The sequence below is a fragment of the Tilletiopsis washingtonensis genome, assembly GCF_003144115.1.
Source record: "Tilletiopsis washingtonensis strain MCA 4186 unplaced genomic scaffold FA09scaffold_14, whole genome shotgun sequence".
NCBI classification, from domain to species: Eukaryota; Fungi; Basidiomycota; class Exobasidiomycetes; order Entylomatales; genus Tilletiopsis; species Tilletiopsis washingtonensis.
The window spans coordinates 621,933-638,566 of NW_020312011.1; the positions used below are offsets into that span (position 1 = coordinate 621,933).

At 69.7% G+C, this 16,634-nt stretch overlaps 8 protein-coding genes across 8 annotated transcripts; 5 read left to right on the plus strand and 3 right to left on the minus strand.

Annotated features, from left to right (window-relative positions):
• The first annotated feature begins 293 nt into the window (after window positions 1-293).
• FA09DRAFT_330858 (heat shock protein 90-1) lies at window positions 294-2,958 on the plus strand. The gene is made up of 4 exons (XM_025742772.1): window positions 294-349; window positions 430-506; window positions 568-745; window positions 818-2,958. Exons 1-4 carry the CDS (start codon window positions 334-336, stop codon window positions 2,641-2,643), a joined length of 2,097 nt encoding a protein of 698 aa, XP_025597505.1. The 5' UTR covers window positions 294-333; the 3' UTR covers window positions 2,644-2,958.
• Window position 2,959: 1 nt separating this feature from the next.
• Window positions 2,960-4,611, plus strand: FA09DRAFT_330860 (NAD(P)-binding protein). Its single transcript, XM_025742773.1, has 4 exons — window positions 2,960-3,232; window positions 3,545-3,726; window positions 3,869-4,205; window positions 4,271-4,611. Exons 1-4 carry the CDS (start codon window positions 2,966-2,968, stop codon window positions 4,388-4,390), a joined length of 906 nt encoding a protein of 301 aa, XP_025597506.1. The 5' UTR covers window positions 2,960-2,965; the 3' UTR covers window positions 4,391-4,611.
• On the minus strand, window positions 4,508-5,798 carry FA09DRAFT_361503 (DnaJ-domain-containing protein; the record flags this gene model as incomplete). The annotated part of the gene is made up of 3 exons (XM_025745362.1): window positions 4,508-4,677; window positions 4,740-5,233; window positions 5,288-5,798. 3 exons carry the CDS (start codon window positions 5,796-5,798, stop codon window positions 4,552-4,554), a joined length of 1,131 nt encoding a protein of 376 aa, XP_025597507.1. The 3' UTR covers window positions 4,508-4,551.
• A 131-nt stretch (window positions 5,799-5,929) lies between these two features.
• On the plus strand, window positions 5,930-8,499 carry FA09DRAFT_330861 (DNA/RNA polymerase). Its single transcript, XM_025742774.1, has 7 exons — window positions 5,930-6,304; window positions 6,424-6,589; window positions 6,651-6,903; window positions 6,954-7,060; window positions 7,114-7,237; window positions 7,288-7,507; window positions 7,561-8,499. The coding sequence occupies exons 1-7, from the start codon at window positions 5,957-5,959 to the stop codon at window positions 8,461-8,463; spliced, it is 2,121 nt and encodes a 706-aa protein (XP_025597508.1). The 5' UTR covers window positions 5,930-5,956; the 3' UTR covers window positions 8,464-8,499.
• FA09DRAFT_330863 (hypothetical protein) lies at window positions 8,472-10,264 on the minus strand. The gene is made up of 5 exons (XM_025742775.1): window positions 9,883-10,264; window positions 9,626-9,722; window positions 9,466-9,569; window positions 9,093-9,412; window positions 8,472-9,020 (listed from the first exon to the last, which is right to left on the minus strand). The coding sequence occupies exons 1-5, from the start codon at window positions 10,244-10,246 to the stop codon at window positions 8,886-8,888; spliced, it is 1,020 nt and encodes a 339-aa protein (XP_025597509.1). The 5' UTR covers window positions 10,247-10,264; the 3' UTR covers window positions 8,472-8,885.
• A 115-nt stretch (window positions 10,265-10,379) lies between these two features.
• Window positions 10,380-11,115, plus strand: FA09DRAFT_330867 (hypothetical protein). Its single transcript, XM_025742776.1, has 3 exons — window positions 10,380-10,699; window positions 10,750-10,926; window positions 10,983-11,115. Exons 1-3 carry the CDS (start codon window positions 10,397-10,399, stop codon window positions 11,085-11,087), a joined length of 585 nt encoding a protein of 194 aa, XP_025597510.1. The 5' UTR covers window positions 10,380-10,396; the 3' UTR covers window positions 11,088-11,115.
• Window positions 11,116-11,241: 126 nt separating this feature from the next.
• FA09DRAFT_339706 (hypothetical protein) lies at window positions 11,242-13,601 on the plus strand (the record flags this gene model as incomplete). The annotated part of the gene is made up of 6 exons (XM_025744238.1): window positions 11,242-11,280; window positions 11,581-12,168; window positions 12,324-12,727; window positions 12,780-13,027; window positions 13,080-13,396; window positions 13,455-13,601. The coding sequence occupies 6 exons, from the start codon at window positions 11,242-11,244 to the stop codon at window positions 13,599-13,601; spliced, it is 1,743 nt and encodes a 580-aa protein (XP_025597511.1).
• Window positions 13,602-13,732: 131 nt separating this feature from the next.
• On the minus strand, window positions 13,733-15,531 carry FA09DRAFT_281869 (hypothetical protein; the record flags this gene model as incomplete). The annotated part of the gene is made up of 2 exons (XM_025739817.1): window positions 13,733-14,935; window positions 15,124-15,531. Coding segments are annotated over 2 exons (1,611 nt in total), but the record flags the coding sequence as incomplete, so codon positions are not given.
• Between the last annotated feature and the right edge of the window lie 1,103 nt (window positions 15,532-16,634).

Below are 16,634 nucleotides of genomic sequence, written 5' to 3' on the forward strand. Positions count from 1 at the left end.
GAGGAGAGACGGAGGCGAGGGGTGCGGGTGCGTGGGAGAAGTCACGTGCGCCGGTCCCCTGGCCGAGCCTGGCCTGAGCGCTGCTTCTGATTTTGGCGCGCAGGCTTCCGCCGCCTTCCAGACGCCGCGAGGCGCGTGAGCAGTGTGCGGCGCGCTGTGGCTGGAAGATCCGCGAGCTCGAGAAGCGCGCAGACGCTCGGACGGCGAGGGCGACGTGAGCTGGAGGAGGCAGCGCCACCACCTCTTAGACTGCTACTCCATCCTCCCGCAGACGCATCCCCTCTGCACACACACACACCCGCACCCCGCATCACCCCCAACCGCACCGCCGCCATGCCCGAGACCGAGAGTGCGTCTGCCTGCTGCGCCGCCGCCGCGCTGCACCGTCCGCCCTCGTGCATGCGCTGACCCGCGCTCCTCGCCCCGCAGCGTTCGGCTTCGCCGCCGACATCAGCCAGCTGATGGACCTGATCATCAACACCTTCTACTCCAACAAGGAGATCTTCGTGCGTGCCGCCGCCGCGCTGCCTGGGCCGCTGCCGCACCTGTGCTGACCTCCGCGCGCAGCTGCGTGAGCTCATCTCCAACGCCTCGGACGCGCTCGACAAGGTGCGCTACGCCTCGCTCACCGACCCGAGCGTGCTCGAGACGGAGAAGGACCTCTACATCCGCATCACGCCCAACAAGGAGGCCGGCTACCTCGCCATCCGCGACACGGGCATCGGCATGACCAAGGCCGACCTGGGTGAGTGGCGCGCGGACGGGAGTGAGGGGCCAGCAGTCGTGGCAGCGCACTGACGCCGCCGCCGCCGCGCAGTCAACAACATCGGCACCATCGCCAAGTCCGGCACCAAGGCCTTCATGGAGGCCCTCTCGTCGGGCGCCGACATCTCGATGATCGGCCAGTTCGGCGTCGGCTTCTACTCGGCCTACCTCGCCGCCGACAACCTGCAGCTCATCACCAAGCACAACGACGACGAGCAGTACATCTGGGAGTCGGCCGCCGGCGGCACCTTCACCATCACGCCCGACACGGTCAACCCGTCGCTCGGCCGCGGCACGGAGCTGCGCCTCTTCCTCAAGGAGGACCAGATGGAGTACATGGAGGAGAAGCGCATCAAGGAGATCGTCAAGAAGCACTCCGAGTTCATCAGCTACCCGATCCAGCTCGTCGTGTCCAAGGAGGTCGAGGAGGAGGTCGAGGCCGACGAGGAGGAGAAGGACGCCGACGACGAGAAGAAGCCCAAGATCGAGGAGGTCGAGGACGAGGACGACAAGAAGACCAAGGCCAAGAAGACGGTCAAGACGGTCAAGACGGAGAACGAGGAGCTGAACAAGACGAAGCCGCTGTGGACGCGCGACCACCAGAGCATCACGCCCGAGGAGTACGGCGCCTTCTACAAGTCGATGAGCAACGACTGGGAGGACCACCTGGCCGTGAAGCACTTCTCCGTCGAGGGCCAGCTCGAGTTCAAGGCGCTGCTCTTCGTGCCGAAGCGTGCGCCGTTCGACCTCTTCGAGACGAAGAAGAAGCGCAACAACATCAAGCTGTACGTGCGCCGCGTCTTCATCATGGACGACTGCGAGGACATCATCCCCGAGTACCTCAACTTTGTGCGCGGCGTCGTCGACTCGGAGGACCTGCCGCTCAACATCTCGCGCGAGACGCTGCAGCAGAACAAGATCCTCAAGGTGATCCGCAAGAACGTCGTCAAGAAGACGCTCGAGATGATCAGCGAGATTGCCGAGGACAAGGACAACTTCACCAAGTTCTACGAGGCGTTCGGCAAGAACATCAAGCTCGGCATCCACGAGGACGCGGCGAACCGCAGCAAGCTGGCCGAGTTCCTGCGCTTCCACTCAACGAAGAGCGGCGACGAGCTGACGAGCCTCAAGGAGTACATCACGCGCATGCCCGAGATCCAGAAGAACATCTACTACCTCACCGGCGAGTCGCTCGGCGCCGTCAAGGACTCGCCGTTCATCGAGGTGCTGAAGCGCAAGGGCTTCGAGGTGCTGCTCATGGTCGACCCCATCGACGAGTACGCCGTGACGCAGCTCAAGGAGTTCGACGGCAAGAAGCTGGTGTGCGTGTCGAAGGAGGGCCTCGAGCTCGAGGAGACGGACGAGGAGAAGAGCACGCGCGAGGCCGAGGCGCAGGGCATCGAGGAGCTGTGCGCGACGATGAAGGAGATCCTCGGCGACAGCGTCGAGAAGGTCGTGCCGTCGAACCGCGTCGTCGGCTCGCCGTGCGTGCTCGTCACGGGCCAGTTTGGCTGGTCGAGCAACATGGAGCGCATCATGAAGGCGCAGGCGCTGCGCGACCCGTCGATGTCGACGTACATGGCGTCGAAGAAGACGCTCGAGATCAACCCGAGCAACGCCATCATCAAGGAGCTGAAGAGCAAGGCGGCGGCGGACAAGGGCGACAGCACCGTGTCGAGCCTCGTGCACCTGCTCTACGACACGGCGCTGCTCTCGTCGGGCTTCTCGCTGCCGAACCCGGCCGACTTCAGCTCGCGCCTGTACAAGCTCATCAGCCTCGGCCTCAGCATCGAGGAGGAGCCTGAGGCGGCGGCGCCGGCGGCGGCCGAGGACAAGGCCGAGGAGGCGTCGGCCTCGCAGCTCGAGAGCATCGACTAGGCGTGCCGTGTGCCGCCCCGTGTGTATGTCTCGCGCCCCCTCACCCCCTCAGCATGTGTGCCTTCTCTCTCTACATCATCTACACGCGCCGCTGTTTGTACAAAATGAAAAGTCATGACACCACCGGTGCGAGTGAGGTGGATGGCAGGCATGTGTGGGCGAGCGGAGGCGGTGCGCTCTCTGCATGCTGGCTGCAGCTTCTCGCGCGCGCCGCACCGGCCGGCCGGCATCGCGCGCCGGGCCGGGCGGGCGCAGCCACGGCTCGCAGCCAACGCGCCTTCCCCGCATCGCCCAGCCTCCTTCCCCACACCCACCACGCACCATGTCCGACGCCGCCAAGTCCGCCTACGAGGCCACCGTGGCACGCCTCACGGCCATCCGTGCGCACCTCGAGAGCGCGCCGCGCCGCGGCCGCCTCGCCGGCAAGGTCGCCGTCGTCACGGGCGCCGGCTCGCGCAGCGGCATCGGCCGCGCCGCCGCCACGCTCTTTGCCCACGAGGGCGCGCGCCACGTCTACTGCCTCGACTTTGACGCCAGCAACTTCGAGGAGCTGGCACAGCTGCTCAACAAGCGCTACCCGGACGTCAAGGTGTGTCGCCGTGGGATGGGCCAGTCTGGGCAAGGTCGGGCCAGGAGTGGCGGCCATGCCGTGCAGCAGGCAGAGGGAAGGACTAGGCAGAGGGAAGGACTGGACTGGCGGCCATGCGCTACAGCCGGCGCCGCGCTGGGCTGTCCGCGATGCCTGTGTTCGTGCACTGCTGTGCTGCCAGACGCAGGCCTGCTGAGGCGGCAGAGCGTGGAGGCCCACAGCGACCGCCGTGATGGAATGCCAGTGGCCCTGCACAGCGCAGCCGCCGCCAAGGATCGACTCTGTGCCGTACGCTGACGTCCGGCGCGCCAGGTCACGACGCACGAGTGCGACGCGGCCGACGAGATGGCGATCAAGGACATCTGCCAGCGCGCGCTCAAGGAGGAGGGCCAGCTCGACGTCTTCTTCGCCAATGCCGCCGTCGCGTCGGCGGCGCCCATCGTCGCCACCGACGCCGAGGACGTCATGGAGATCTTCCGCATCAACGTCTCGAGGTGCGTGCGGGCGAGTGGCGGCACTGCGGCGGGCGGCGGGCGGCGAGTGCGGCACTGCGTACGCAGAGCGCCGCCGCGGCGTCCTCGGATCACCCATCCTCGCGCGTGCTCAGAGCGCCCAGCCTCATGCATCCTCCCACAGCTGCTTCCACGCCGTCAAGTACGCGTCGGCGGCGATGAAGGTGACGTCGGCGCGCAAGCCGGCGCCCGGCGGCTCCATCGTCCTCACGGCGAGCGTGGCGGGCCTGCGCTCGGGCGCCGGCTCGGCCGACTACTCGGCGAGCAAGGCGTCCGTCATCTCGCTGGCACAGACGAGCGCGTGGCAGTTTGGCGGCACGGGCGTGCGCGTCAACGCCGTGTGCCCCGGGCTCATCGAGACGGGCATGACGCTGCCCGTGTTCGAGAGCGCAAAGGAGCGCGGCACGGCCGCCAAGATCGGCCAGCTCAACCCCACGAAGCGCTACGGCGCCGCAGAGGAGGTGCGTGGCGCGCAGATGCGCGTGATGCCGGCTTGTCTGCTGACTGTGGCCCCCTCTTCTGCCAGATCGCCAACGCCGTGCTCTTCCTCGCGTCCGACGAGGCGTCGTACGTCAATGGCATCGCCATGCCCGTCGACGGCGGCCTCAGCGCGTCGCACCCCGTCATGCCGGGCAAGCTCGCCTGAGCACACGTGCAGAGTACGCACAGAACAAGGCCGCACACCCCGCACACTCATGTCTCTTGATCCCCCGCGCCGAGGTCCCGTCTCCGCATTGTCATCGTCTTATCCCAAGCGGCCGGTGCGATGATTAGCGGTGACATTGCGTTGCCCTTCTTCTACGCTTCTTATGCGCCTGCTTCCTCCTGCCGGATGCGCTCCTCGGCGCGCCGGCGTGCCGTCTCGCGCATGCGCAGCAGCGTCGCCGCCTCGTAGTCGTCGGTCAGCGTAGAGGAGGCAGAGGCGGGCATGCTCTGCGGCGGGCGAGGGGTGTCAGCGCCGCGCGGTCGCGTCGGCGCCTGCCTGCGCCACTCACAAAGGAGAAGGACGGCGCCGCGGCCTGCTCCTTGGGCTCGGGCCTCGCCCATCCTGGCGGCAGGTCCTCTTCTGGTGCTGGCGGTGCCGCGGGCTTTGCCGGCGCGCCCAGCTTGCCCCTCTCGCGCAGCCACGCGATGCGCTGCGGCTCGCCGCTGTCCTTGCTGCGGCCCTTGCCCTTCTCCGCGGCCGCCCACTGCACATGCACGTCCTCGAGCAGCGCGCTCGCCGCGTCGACGGCGCAGCGCAGCTCCGCGCCGGCACACACGGCGGCGTAGGCGGCGTCGAGCGTGGCGAACGTCGCCAGCGCCGTGGCCTCGCGCTTGCCCGCCTTGGGCGTGCTCAGCGCCAGGTGCTGCAGCGCGCCGAAGCGCGCGCTCAGCGCTCGCGCCAGCGGCGTGGCGAGCGGCGAAGACGAGGAGGGCGCATCAGCGCCAGAGAGCGCAGCGTACTGCTCTGCCGGGAAGCGCAGGCGCACAGTCAGGTCCAGCGGTCCTGCGAGAGAAGGCGGATCAGCCAGCGTCTCGCGCATTCGCCGCTGGCACTCACCGAGCTCCGGGCCCTGCTCCTCTGCCGGCGCCGCCTGCTGCGCGGCCGCCGGCGCCTGCTGCTTGGCAAGGCCCTCTGCGGCGGCCTCCTCGCGCGCACGCTGGCCCTCCTCGCGCAGGCGGCGCCCCTCCTCCTTGAGGCGTGCGAGTGTCTCCTCGCGCGCCTGCGCCTCGCGGCGCCCCTGCGTGCGGCGGCGCGCGCCCTCGCGCTCGTCGCGCTCCAGCTCGTCGGCCATGGCCTTGCGCTTGCCCTCGAAGGCCTGCCTGCGCTCGTTCTGCGCGCGCTCGACGCGGCTCTTCTCGGCGGCGGCGGCGCGCGCGGCGGGGTCCATGAGCTCGTCGTACGCCACCTTGACGGCGTGGAAGCGCGCGGCGGCGACGTCGGCGGGCACGTCGCGCGCCTTGTCGGGGTGCAGCGCGAGCGAGAGCTTGCGGAACGCCTTGCGGATCTCGGCCTCGCTGGCCGTCGCCGGCAGGCCGAGCGCGGCGAAGGGATCGAGCTTCTCGGGCATGCTGGGTGGATGTGGTGGTGCGGAGCCAACCTCCACGCGCGCGTCAGAGATGCTGGATGATGTGCTGCCGCGGCTGCACTTTACGCGCTTGCTGCGCGCGTCGGACGCGTCCACCTCCTCCCTCTCCACCCCATCGACCCCTCGCTCACACCCCCGCCATGGCCCACGCGCTGGGTGCGCGCAGCAGCGGCGTGCCCAGCGTCGGCCCGCCGGCGCCGCAGCTGCCGCGCGCCACCTTCCGCCACCTCCTCTCCGCCGGCTCGCTCGTGCCCGCCAACCCGCTGCGCGTCATTGCGCACTGCGACGTCGACGCCGCCTACGCGCAGATGGAGGGCGCACGGCTGGGCGTCGACGCACACGCCGTGCCGCTGTGCGTGCAGCAGTGGAACGGGCTCATCGCCATCGGCTACAAGGCGCGCGAGTACGGCATCAGCCGCCACGAAACCGTCGCCGAGGCGCTGCGCAAGTGTCCCGGCCTCGTGCTTGTGCATGTGGCCACGTATGCCGTGAGTGCCATGAGCAGAGCGTGGTGGGGTGCGATGCAGCAGTGTGGCGGCAGGCCCAGCCCCTGCAGCTGGCAGCTCGGCCTCGCCGACGGCAGCGGCGCTGACGCACCAGCCCGCAGGCCGGCTCGACGGCCGCCGAGTATCATCCCGACCCGAGCCCCACGACGCACAAGGTCAGCCTCGACCTGTACCGGCGCGAGTCGCTCAAGATCCTCGCCATCTTCAAGCGCTGCTGCCCGCTCGGCGCCGTCGAGAAGGCGAGCATCGACGAGAGCTACTTTGACCGTGAGCGGCGGCCGCTGTCTCCGCCTCGTGATGCGCCGGCTGCTTACACTTCGCATGTCAGTGACGATCGAGGTGCGCAAGCTCATGCTCGAGCTCTTTCCGTACCTCGCCTCGCCGCCCGCCGAGGCCGACGGCGGCCTGGACGCCTTCCTGCCCGACCTCGTGCCGACGCCCGCGTGGAGCGCGCTGCAGGGCGAGCTGGCGCCGCGCGACGAGACGCTGCCGTGGACGTGGACCGACGTGGCGCTCAACTGTGGCGCCACCATCATGGCACGCGTGCGCGCAACCGTCGTCCAGGAGCTGGGCTACACCACGTGAGCTGCTCTGAGCGCGCTGGCTGCTGCGGGGCTGACGCATCGTTCAGCTCGGCGGGCATTGCGTCAAACAAGACACTCGCGAAGCTCTGCTCCAGCATGCACAAGCCTAACAAGCAGACAACAATGGTGCCGTCGGGCGTGCCGCTCTTCTTGCGTGCGTCGACCTGTGTCGCGCGTAGTGGCGACTCTGCTGACTGCTGTTGCCAGAGGACCTGCCGTTCCAGAAGATCCGCTTCCTGGGTGGCAAGCTGGGCGATGCCGTCGCTAGCGAGTGGGAGTCGTCGAGCGTCGGTGGCTTGTGGAACGTGAGCCGCGAGGAGATGCGCGCCAAGTGAGTCTCACGGCCGCATGGCTTGACTGGCCGCTGATGCTGGCCGCCAGGTTCGGCGAGGAGAGCGACTGGGTGTTCAACGTGCTGCGCGGCGTCGACCACTCGGCCGTGCTGGACCGTGTGGCGACAAAGACGATGCTGGCGTCCAAGTCTGTGCGGCCACCGATCCGCACGACGGCCGAGGCGGACCACTGGCTCGGCATCTTGGCCGTCGAGCTCGCTGGCCGGCTCGCTACAGCGCGCGAAGAGCGGCCCGGCCTATGGCCCAAGGTGCGTTGCTGCCTCCGAGCCTTACATATGGCCGCGCTGACATGGGCAGATAGACTCTGACGCTGCGCTACATCGTCGCAAGCGAGACGCCGCGCTCGCGGCAGGCCGCGTTCCCTTTCGCGCGCGACGTCTCGATTGAGTGCCTCACCGTGGCGCGCCGGCTGTGGGCCGAGGCGCTGGGCGAGCGTGCCTCGTTTACCGTCGTGACGGTTGCGCTGGGCTTCTCGGGCCTCGAGGCGACGCAGGGCGGGCAGAAGGGCATTGCGGCGTTTCTGGCCGCACCTGGCGCCTCGCATGCCTCCGCTGGCGCCTCCGCCAGTGCACCGCGCAAGGAGATCACTCCGCCTGTCGTGTCGAAGCCGGCCAAGCCGCGTCGCGACGGCATCGCGGCCATGTTCCAGCGCTCCGGCAACGCCGTCGCCTCGAGCTCGACGCTCAAGCCGCCGTCGCCGGCCCTCGCTGCTGATGACAGGCGCAGCTCTGGCTCTCCTGCCGCGCCCGACGATGCGGACACTTGGCAGTGCGGCGAGTGTGCAGAGCGTCTCTTCTACAAAGACGACCTCGCCGCAGTGCCGCTGCCTCCGCCACCACGAGTGGAAGCGCAGCCCAAGGCACACGCCGCTCCGGCGCTGCCGAACGAGGACGACGACGGCGACTTCTTTGCCTCAGACGACGACAAGGCGGTAGCTCCAGGCGCCAGCGGGCCCGATGGGTCAGCAGCAGCCGCAGCGGCGGAGCGAGAGACAGAGGCGCGACGCCGCTTTGAGGCGCGCAAGGTCGACCACAGCGACTGGCACTTTGCCATGGCCCTCTCGGCCGCCGACGCTGCGCCGCGGATAGCGCCCAGCAGCTCCACCACGGCGCAGGGCTCGGCGAAGCGCAAGGCCGACGCCGAGCGCGACAAGGGCCGCAAGAAGGCTGCGAGGGGCGGGATCCGCAGCTTCTTCACGTCGTGACGGCGCAACGCATGGCAATCTATGTATTAGTAGGGGAGTAGTGTGTATGTCGGCTGCAGCGGAGTCGCTTCACGGCACGGGCAGGGCGAGCTGTGTCGCGGAGAGCGGCATGCGAAAGAGCACATGGACAGAGCGCTTGCGAGGCGCTGGCTCTGTGACTGCGCTCCTCAGAAGCAGGAACAGACCATAGCCAACATCCTCGGCTGGTCGCAGGGACGTTGCCGTTCAAGACATCTCCCTTCAGGCCCTTCCCGACGGGAAGAGACTGCGCGGAGATGTTCTGCTGACAATGTCCCTGCGACCAGCACGAGAGCTACGCTAGAGCCTGCGCTTGCACCCGAAGAGACGCAGGACAGGGGTCCTAGCCGCACCACCGGCAGCTCTGTCCTCGCTCAGCGTCTCATGCCACGCAAGCGCCTCGTCTACCGCTGCGTCGCGCGATGAGGCGAGAGGGCCTGTAGGCGCAACTGTTCGTCGTGTGGCTGCGACGGCGGCGGCAGTCCAGCGACGCGCAGCGCCTGCAAAGCCTGCTTTGCAATGATGGCGTGTGCGCGAGTCTGCGAGGCAAGAAGTGACGGTCGTCAGATCTGCGTGGCATCTGGGCCTTTGGCATGCGACCGCGCGCTCACGCTCGGGTGGTAGAGGTCCCAGTAGACGTACTCGTCCGGCTCGTCGCAGAGTCGGCGCGGCGCCTCGCCGTACGCGCCCTCGAGGCACGGCGTGTCGGCGTGTTTGAACTCGTGCGCATGCGCATCGAGGCTCGTCTCAAAGAGCACGATGGCGACGTCGAGCGGGTGGCGCGCCTTATAGAGCGCCACCTGGGCGCTGACGGCGGCGCGCAGTGCGGCGGAGTAGCGCGCCAGCTGTGAGCGAATGGCGGACGAGGCGGAGAGGGCGTATGGACTCGAGGAGAGCATGGGGCCGAGCGGCAGCAGGAAGGTGCGAGCGCCTGTGGTGTGCGTCAGCGCATGCGAGAGGAGGGATGGTCAGAGTCTCCCGCACCATGCTTGCGTAGGCGCTCGACGCCCTGCTGGATTAGCTCAGCGGACTGCGCAGCAAAGCGCTCGGGCGAGTCGAAGAGCGGCGTGCCGAGGGCAAAGAAGGCGCTGGACGCGGGCACGTCAGCCATGCGAGCCCAGAGGAGTCTCCTGCCTGTACGCACTCGTTGGAGCCGCCGGAGACGACGTAGAGCTCATCGCACGCCGGCGTGTGCTTGGCGAGATAGCGCTCGATCTGCGCAAAGACACCGGGCACCGGGACTGAGCACCAAGGGTCAGCGCTTGTGGACGGCGAGCATTATGCGTCCGCGAGCATGCTTCACTCTCCTCCGAGCGAGCAGTGCCCTCTGCAAGCTCGTCATGGGCACTGCCCATCCTGGCTGGCACCCTCTCTACTGTGCTGCACTGCGCTGCCACGCACTGGTCGAGTTGATGCCGGTGTAGCCCTGCACGCGCACATCGTCGAGCGTGGCGCCGCCGAACGCGCCGTCGTCGAGGCCGCGGTCCAGCGGCGGCGCAAAGTACGCCTGTGCCACGTACTCGATCCACGTCGGCCCGTTGCTGAAGCGCCCGTCAAAGTAGGCCGCATCGGCGGGCCATGCGCGGCGCGTGAGGGCGAAGCTGCCGTTGCCGTTGTCGGAGAGCGAGTCGCCGAAGAGGACGATGCGCGCGGGCGTGCTGCGGCGGCGGCTGCTGCTGCCCAGCGGGCGCGCGGCAGTGGGCAGCAGGTGCAGCAGCAGCGGCAGCCAGGCGCAGAGCAGCAGCACGGGCAGTGGCAGCACCATGGCGCGGGTGTGGGCGGTGTGAGCCAGGCGGTGCACGGCGAGCAGCAGCCTCGGCACCTTGGACGCGCCGAGCCGGCCGCGCCCCTCCACATCGCCGCCGATGAGCGCCGCAGCGCATCTTCTCCTCCCGCCTCATCAAGCCGCGCAAGCATGGACACGTCTGCCTCAAGCAGCAGTGGCAGCAACGGCGCCGCCGCCGCACACGCCGCCTCCGCGCGCGTGCACCATCTGCCCGGCCATCCGCTGCCCTTCCTGGCGTCCGGCGGCCCGCTGTGCTGCTCCGGCGCCGACGAGGGCGGGCGCGTGGATCTCTTTGCGCGCTCGCTGCGCCGCCCGCTGCTGCTCTTTCTGCACCCACATGTGCAAGCGACGGGCGACTGTGCGGCAGCGCAGCACCTGCGCGCCGTCGCCGCCGCTCGTCCCGCATGGCTGCGTGCCGAGCCGCAGCTCGAGGTGCGTCGCAACAGCGCCGGCCTGCCCTTCGGCCGCTCACCCCCTTCCAGGTCTTCGGCGTCAGCACGCAGCCCGAGCAGTCGCTGCGCACCGCCGCTGCCGCGCTGCGCCTACCGTACGCGCTGCTCAGCGACGCCGAGGAGCGGGCCTTTGTCGCGCCGCTCGAGCTGCCGTGCGATGCTGGCGGCCAGCTGAGCAGCGTGACGCTGCTGCTGCGCGACGGCCAGGTGAGGGATGGCATGGTCTTCTGTGTGCTTCCCGACTGACGGTGCGGCTCATGAAGGTCACACGTGTCGACCTGCCCGAGCTGGAGGCGCAGGCCGAGGCGCTGCAGCGCCGCACGCTGGCGCTGCTCAAGCCCGATGCGCCGCCAGAACAGACGCAATAGACAGAATGAAGGAATGGACCTGCCAGACCAGTACCGAGAGACAGTAGTGGAGACAGCTTGGCACGGTTGTGTATGTCAGGCGCTCGTGCCATGCGCTGCCTGCCAACAAGTTGCTGAGCGGCGGAAGGAGGACGAGCAGGAAGCTGGAGAGGCGATGTCCCGCAACAGACGCGAGCTGGCCGATGGCGAGGATGTATATGCGTCAAAATGTAGCACTGCTGAAGCTGAGCCGACTCAGCTGGCGCTTGAGTCGCTCCGGTTGCGCGGCGCGCCTCGCTGCCGCTACGTCTGCTTTGGAGGGGCGGGAAGCGGGTGAACCTGGCGGTGCGGGCGTTGCATGCCGCGTGGCTCGTGCGCGCCGCACGCCAAGCCACGTTGCATTTCCGCCGTCGGCGCTGGTCTCTTCTCCACCGCATCCACCTGCCCACACTGCCCAGCATGGTGCGTGCCGTCTGGCCCACACACGCTCGTGCCCTGCTCACGCCTGCCGCAGCCGTTCCACCCGGCCAAGCAGTACATGGAGAAGCTCGACGCTGCGACGGCGGGCAGCGTGGCCAAGCTGCGCGAGCAGACGGGCGCCGGCAGCAGCACGACGCTGCGCGACCGCCTCGACCTCGCGCGCGGCAAGGCGGCGGTGGACAAGCGCTGGGACGCCAGCGGCGCCAAGCCGCTCGGCGACGGCGACGACGACGCCAGCAACATCACGCCCGTCAGGGCGCCGGGGCGCGCTCCGCCGGCGCCGGCCAGCCGCATCGCGGGTGGGGTTCCTCCACCGCCGCCAGCTCGTGGCGCCGTTCCACCACCGCCTGCGCGTGGCTCCGCACCGCCGCCGCCATCGCGAGGCTCTGCACCGCCGCCACCGCCAGCACGCGGCGGCACCGCCCCCTCGCTGCCGCCGCGCATGGCAAACGAGAGCGGCACGGCACACCCGCCGCCGGCGTACGGCTCGGCCGTGGCGCCGCCGCCGCCGCCGCCGCGCTCCAACTCGGCCGCCAGCGTGGCCACGCAGCAGGCGCCGCCGTTCCAGTGGAGCAGCATCAGCGACGAGGACAAGGCGGCCTTCTTTGAGATGCTCGACGAGGTGCGTGTGTGGCCTGCAGCGCAGGTCGAGAGGCGTGGAGAGGCGTCGAGGAAGACGTGGAGGAGACGTGGAAGGCATCAGCTGCTGTCAATGCTGCTGGCATGCCTCTGACGCTTGCTTTCGAGCAGTCCTGATGCTCACATCTCTGCCTGCAGTTCTTCACCTCGCGCCTCTCGCTCTCGCACGCACCGCCGCCGCGCCGCACGGGCGATGCCACGCACGTCCTCGCACCGCGCATGCCTGCGGCCGCACCAGCCGTCGCAGCAAGTAAGGCTCCCACTGCGCCGTCTGCAGCTGCCGCTCCCGACGGCGTGCCCTCGCTCTCTGCATCCTCACATGCGGGCGAGGCCATCCCGCTGGCATGGGACGCCTCGCTCTTCTTCCAGGAGCGCACCGACGCGGCCTGGCGCGGCGCCTCGCCGTGGTTTACGCAGCACTCGCAGCCGCCGCCGCCGCTGGCGCAGCGCAAGGACCTCATCTGGAGCAGCAGCTACTCGTACATGGGCTCGGACCGCGCTCTCGTGGGAGCTGCAGCCTTCGAGGATCTCAGCGCGCTGTGGTGCGTGCCTGCGGTGTGCACGCGTTCGTTCTCACTGACGCGTGGCTGCCAGGTACCGCGTGAGCTGGACGCAGGCCGCGTCGCCGCACGTCGAGCTGGCGTGGCGCCGTGCGCCCGAGGCGCTCGACGCTGCCGCACTGCAGGCCGGCAGTGCTGCCTATGGCGACCTCGTCGCCTCGTTTGCCGAGCGCGCCGAGGCGGCGCAGCAGCACGTCGGCGACGGCGAGTGCTGGACGCTGGCGCACGAGGCGCTGCTTAACGCCAACCGCGAGGGCGGCTTCGCGCAGGAGGAGCGCTGCTGTGAGTCGCACACCTCGTTCGCAAGCCCGATTCTTGCTCACGCGCTGCACAGTCGAGGGCATTGGGCGCACGCACGGGCATCTCATCTATGCCGCCACGCCCGCCGGCGGGCGCTGGCGCGGCGGCGACCTCGCACGCGCCGAGTGGGGCGGCGTTCGCCGCGGCGACATCCTCGAGTGGCGCGAGGCGCGCTGCAGCGTCGTCGGCGCGCCGCAAGGCAGCTACATGGACATCGGTGCGCCCGAGCACACGGCTGTTGTCGTGGCGGATGCGCCCGTGCCGCGTGACCTGGACTTCGAGGAGGAAGGGACCGAGATGCACCCGCGCGAGCTGGAGCCCATCGAGGTGGTGGAGCAGAGTGCGCGCGAGGTGAGCCTGCCCTCTCTGCTGCCGTGCCGAGCCGTGCCCTGACGCTGCCCCTCTGCAGCTGCCGACACGCCGCACATACGACTTTGCCACCTTCACGCGCGGCCAGCTCTGGATCTACCGACCGATCGCGGAGCACAGCTACACGGGCGGCGCCGTGTCGGCGCAGTGGCCGCCCGTGGGCGAGCGCATCGAGCCGATCGCCTGAGGCCTCTCGTGCGGCCCTGCATCGCTGCTCACCACTGCTTCACAGCATGTAGATATCGCGTGACCTGGGTGCCATGTCATTGTCCCTTTTGTGCTGCTCTATTGCCGCAGCTCCTCGCCCGCAGCGGGCCGCTCAAAGACGCGCAGCGCGCCGCGGAAGGCCTCGCTCCACGCCACGCCCTGCTCGGTGCGCAGCACCTCGTACGCCTCGAGCGTGTTGCGCCACTCGCGCTCCTTGCGGAAGCGCTCCTCGCGCAGCTCGGCCTCGCTCTTGGGCGGGTCGTTGGTCTCCATCTTGGTCGCCTCGCGCTCGCCGCGCACGAGGCTGCGCGTGTCCTGCAAACGCCGAGGCAGGCCGTCGTAGAACTCCTTGCGCTGCTTCTCGACGAGCTTCTGCGTCTTGCGGAAGCGCGGCAGGATAAAGTCGTCGGAGCGCAGGCCCCAGTCCAGGTCGCCGCCCTGCGGCGGCGGGCCGTCGCGCGGCTGCGCCGGGGCGTCGAACTCGCGCGCCGTCTGCACCGTGCCGAGCGCCAGCTGCAGCGCCACCTCGCCGCCGGCGCGCACCTTGGCGCGCTCGTTGAAGAAGCCGACGAGGCGGCGCGGCATGTAGCGCAGGCCCACGAGGTTCACGTAGTCGGCAAAGACGAGCGGCGGCTGCGCGGGGATCTGCGCCGGCGGCGCCAGCAGCTCGGGCGCCACGCTCGGCGCAGCCTCGGCCGGCGGCGGCTTGCGCCCAGCGGGAGAAACGGGCGAGGAGAGGTACGAGGAGACGCCGAGCGAGCCCTTGCCGAGCCGGCTGGGCAGCGGCGCGCCGGCGCCGTCCGCCTCGCCCTGCCACTCGTCGTCGGCGACGCTGGCGGCAGCCGCAGCAGCGCGCGAGGCCGCGTCTTCGCCGGGCACCGCATCGCCGAAGAGCTCCTCGCCGTCCTCCTTCTTCGGCACGACCTCGTCGAACGCGCTGTCCTCGGCCAGCAGGCGCGCCAGCGGCTCGTCGGTGTCCTCGCGGCGCGGTGGCAGCGCGCGGCTCCAGCCCTGCTGCAGGCCCCACATGTACTCCTTGTACGCCGGGCGGCCCACGAGGATGATGCCGCCGTCGAGCTCGCGCTGCAGCGCCGCCTGCGGCGTGAGGGCGAAGGGCGTGTGCTGCAGCAGCTGCGCCTGCGCCGGCGGGTCCGACGGCGACGCGCCGGGCCCCGACGGCTGCGTGCCCCACGCCTCGAGGCCGAGCAGCTGGCGCCGGCGCGCAAAGATGCGCTCGCGCACCTCGCGCCCAAGGCCGCCGAAGCGCGTGCCGTTGGTGATCTCGTAGTCGACGGCCGCGGCGACGAGGATGGGCTGGACGGGATGCGTCAGCCATGCGCAGCGAATGTGGCCACTTGCCGCAGCAGGTGTAGTGGAGCAAATGCAGCGCAGCCGGTGCAACCTCGCACATGGCACTGCACGCGCAGCAGAGGCCCTCAGGCCGCCCAAGCAGCACTGCTCGCTCTTGCACCGCTCACGCCGCGCTCCACACGCGCGCTCACCTTGACGTATTTCTTGAACCAGATGACGCTCTTCTCGTAGTCGTCGTCGCCGGGGCACTTTGCGCAGAGGACGTGCACCTTGCGCGGCCACTCGGCGGGCGCCAGCGGCTGCTCGCGCAGGTGGCGCACCTGCTCGACGAGCTCGGCACGCGCCACCTTGGCCTCGCGGCGGTCGTACACGTAGAGCGTGGTGAGCGTGGCCGAGGTGCTGAGGAAGATGAGCCAGTTGCGCGACGGCAGCTTGGGCTGCCAGCGCAGCACCGACGCCGGCACGCCCATGTAGCGCAGCGGGCGCAGCGCCGAGGGGATGGGGCGCAGCGGCGCCGGAGCCGGCTTGGGCGGCGGCGCGGCAGCTGCGGCAGCCGCGGCACTGCTGCTGCTGCCGGACGCTGCCGCGCTGCCGCTGGCGCCCGGCGAGGGCGGCGGAGGCTGGGACATGGTGGTGGGGAATGCGGCACGAGGCCGCGCCGGAGCTTCGCTTGTCCTCGCCGGCGCATCCGTGAAGCGCCGCCGCGGCCAGAATTTGGCGCGGGCCGCGCACGTGATGCAGCTGCGCGGCGGCAGCCCCCGATAGCGGCGCGACCGGCGCCAGCCCGCGGTCACTTTGACTGGCCTCCTCTGGCTCGGCGCAGTTGCGAGGCTTTGTGATGCAGCCTGGTGTAGAGTCACACAATTAGAGAGCCGTCTTTGTGTGCTTCCGACGTTCTTGCGAGGTTTAGGGAGGACGGGCAGCGAGCCGGGCGCGCGGCACCTCCACTCCCGGCGCGCGGTGCTGCCGCTGGGCGGCAGCCGAGCGCGCGCGGCGCGCATCCGTCGCGCGGCGAGATGCGCGCGCTCCGCCGCGCCTCGTTTCTTGCCCTTCTCCGTATCCGCATCCTCCAGTCCGACTTCCCACATCTCTCAGCCCACAGCTGGTCCTCTAGACGTTGCTGCTGGCGTCTGCGCACTGCGGAAGGCTTGTTCCGTTGGACGGCATCTGCGCAGCTCAGAACGCGCGTCTTGACACTGCTCCGTCTTCGCACCGCTCCGACTTACGCGCGAGAGCAGGCAGCTGCCACCTCGGAGGGTCGCAGGGTCCGTCTGGGTCGGGTCTGCATCTGTGGGAAGCGCTGAGAAAGGTGAGTGGCAGGTTCCATGCGGGCACCGGCGGCGGAACGGGCGCGAGGCGTCTAGAAGCCGGCGGCGGACACGGCGCACGGGGCACACGGCGGGAGCGCAGAAGCAGCGAGCAAGCGTCAGCATCGGCGCATCGGCTGCGGCCGTAGAGGTATGAAGCAGCAGCAGCACCACGCTGCAGTGTGTGGCCTTGGCTGCGATGCTCTGCAGCCGCTGCGGCTCTGCTGGGGTGCGTGAGGATCGGGGCGCGGTGCTCAGGGGGCTGCCGCGCTGCGTGCATGTGCCGCGTGCCGGGCTGGGCTCTGCCGCCAGAGCCGGCCTGATAGCAGCGCTGTTCGACGAGGCTGGGGCGCACACCGCACAGCAGCAAGCGGCGGCCGGGTGTGCTTGAGTTG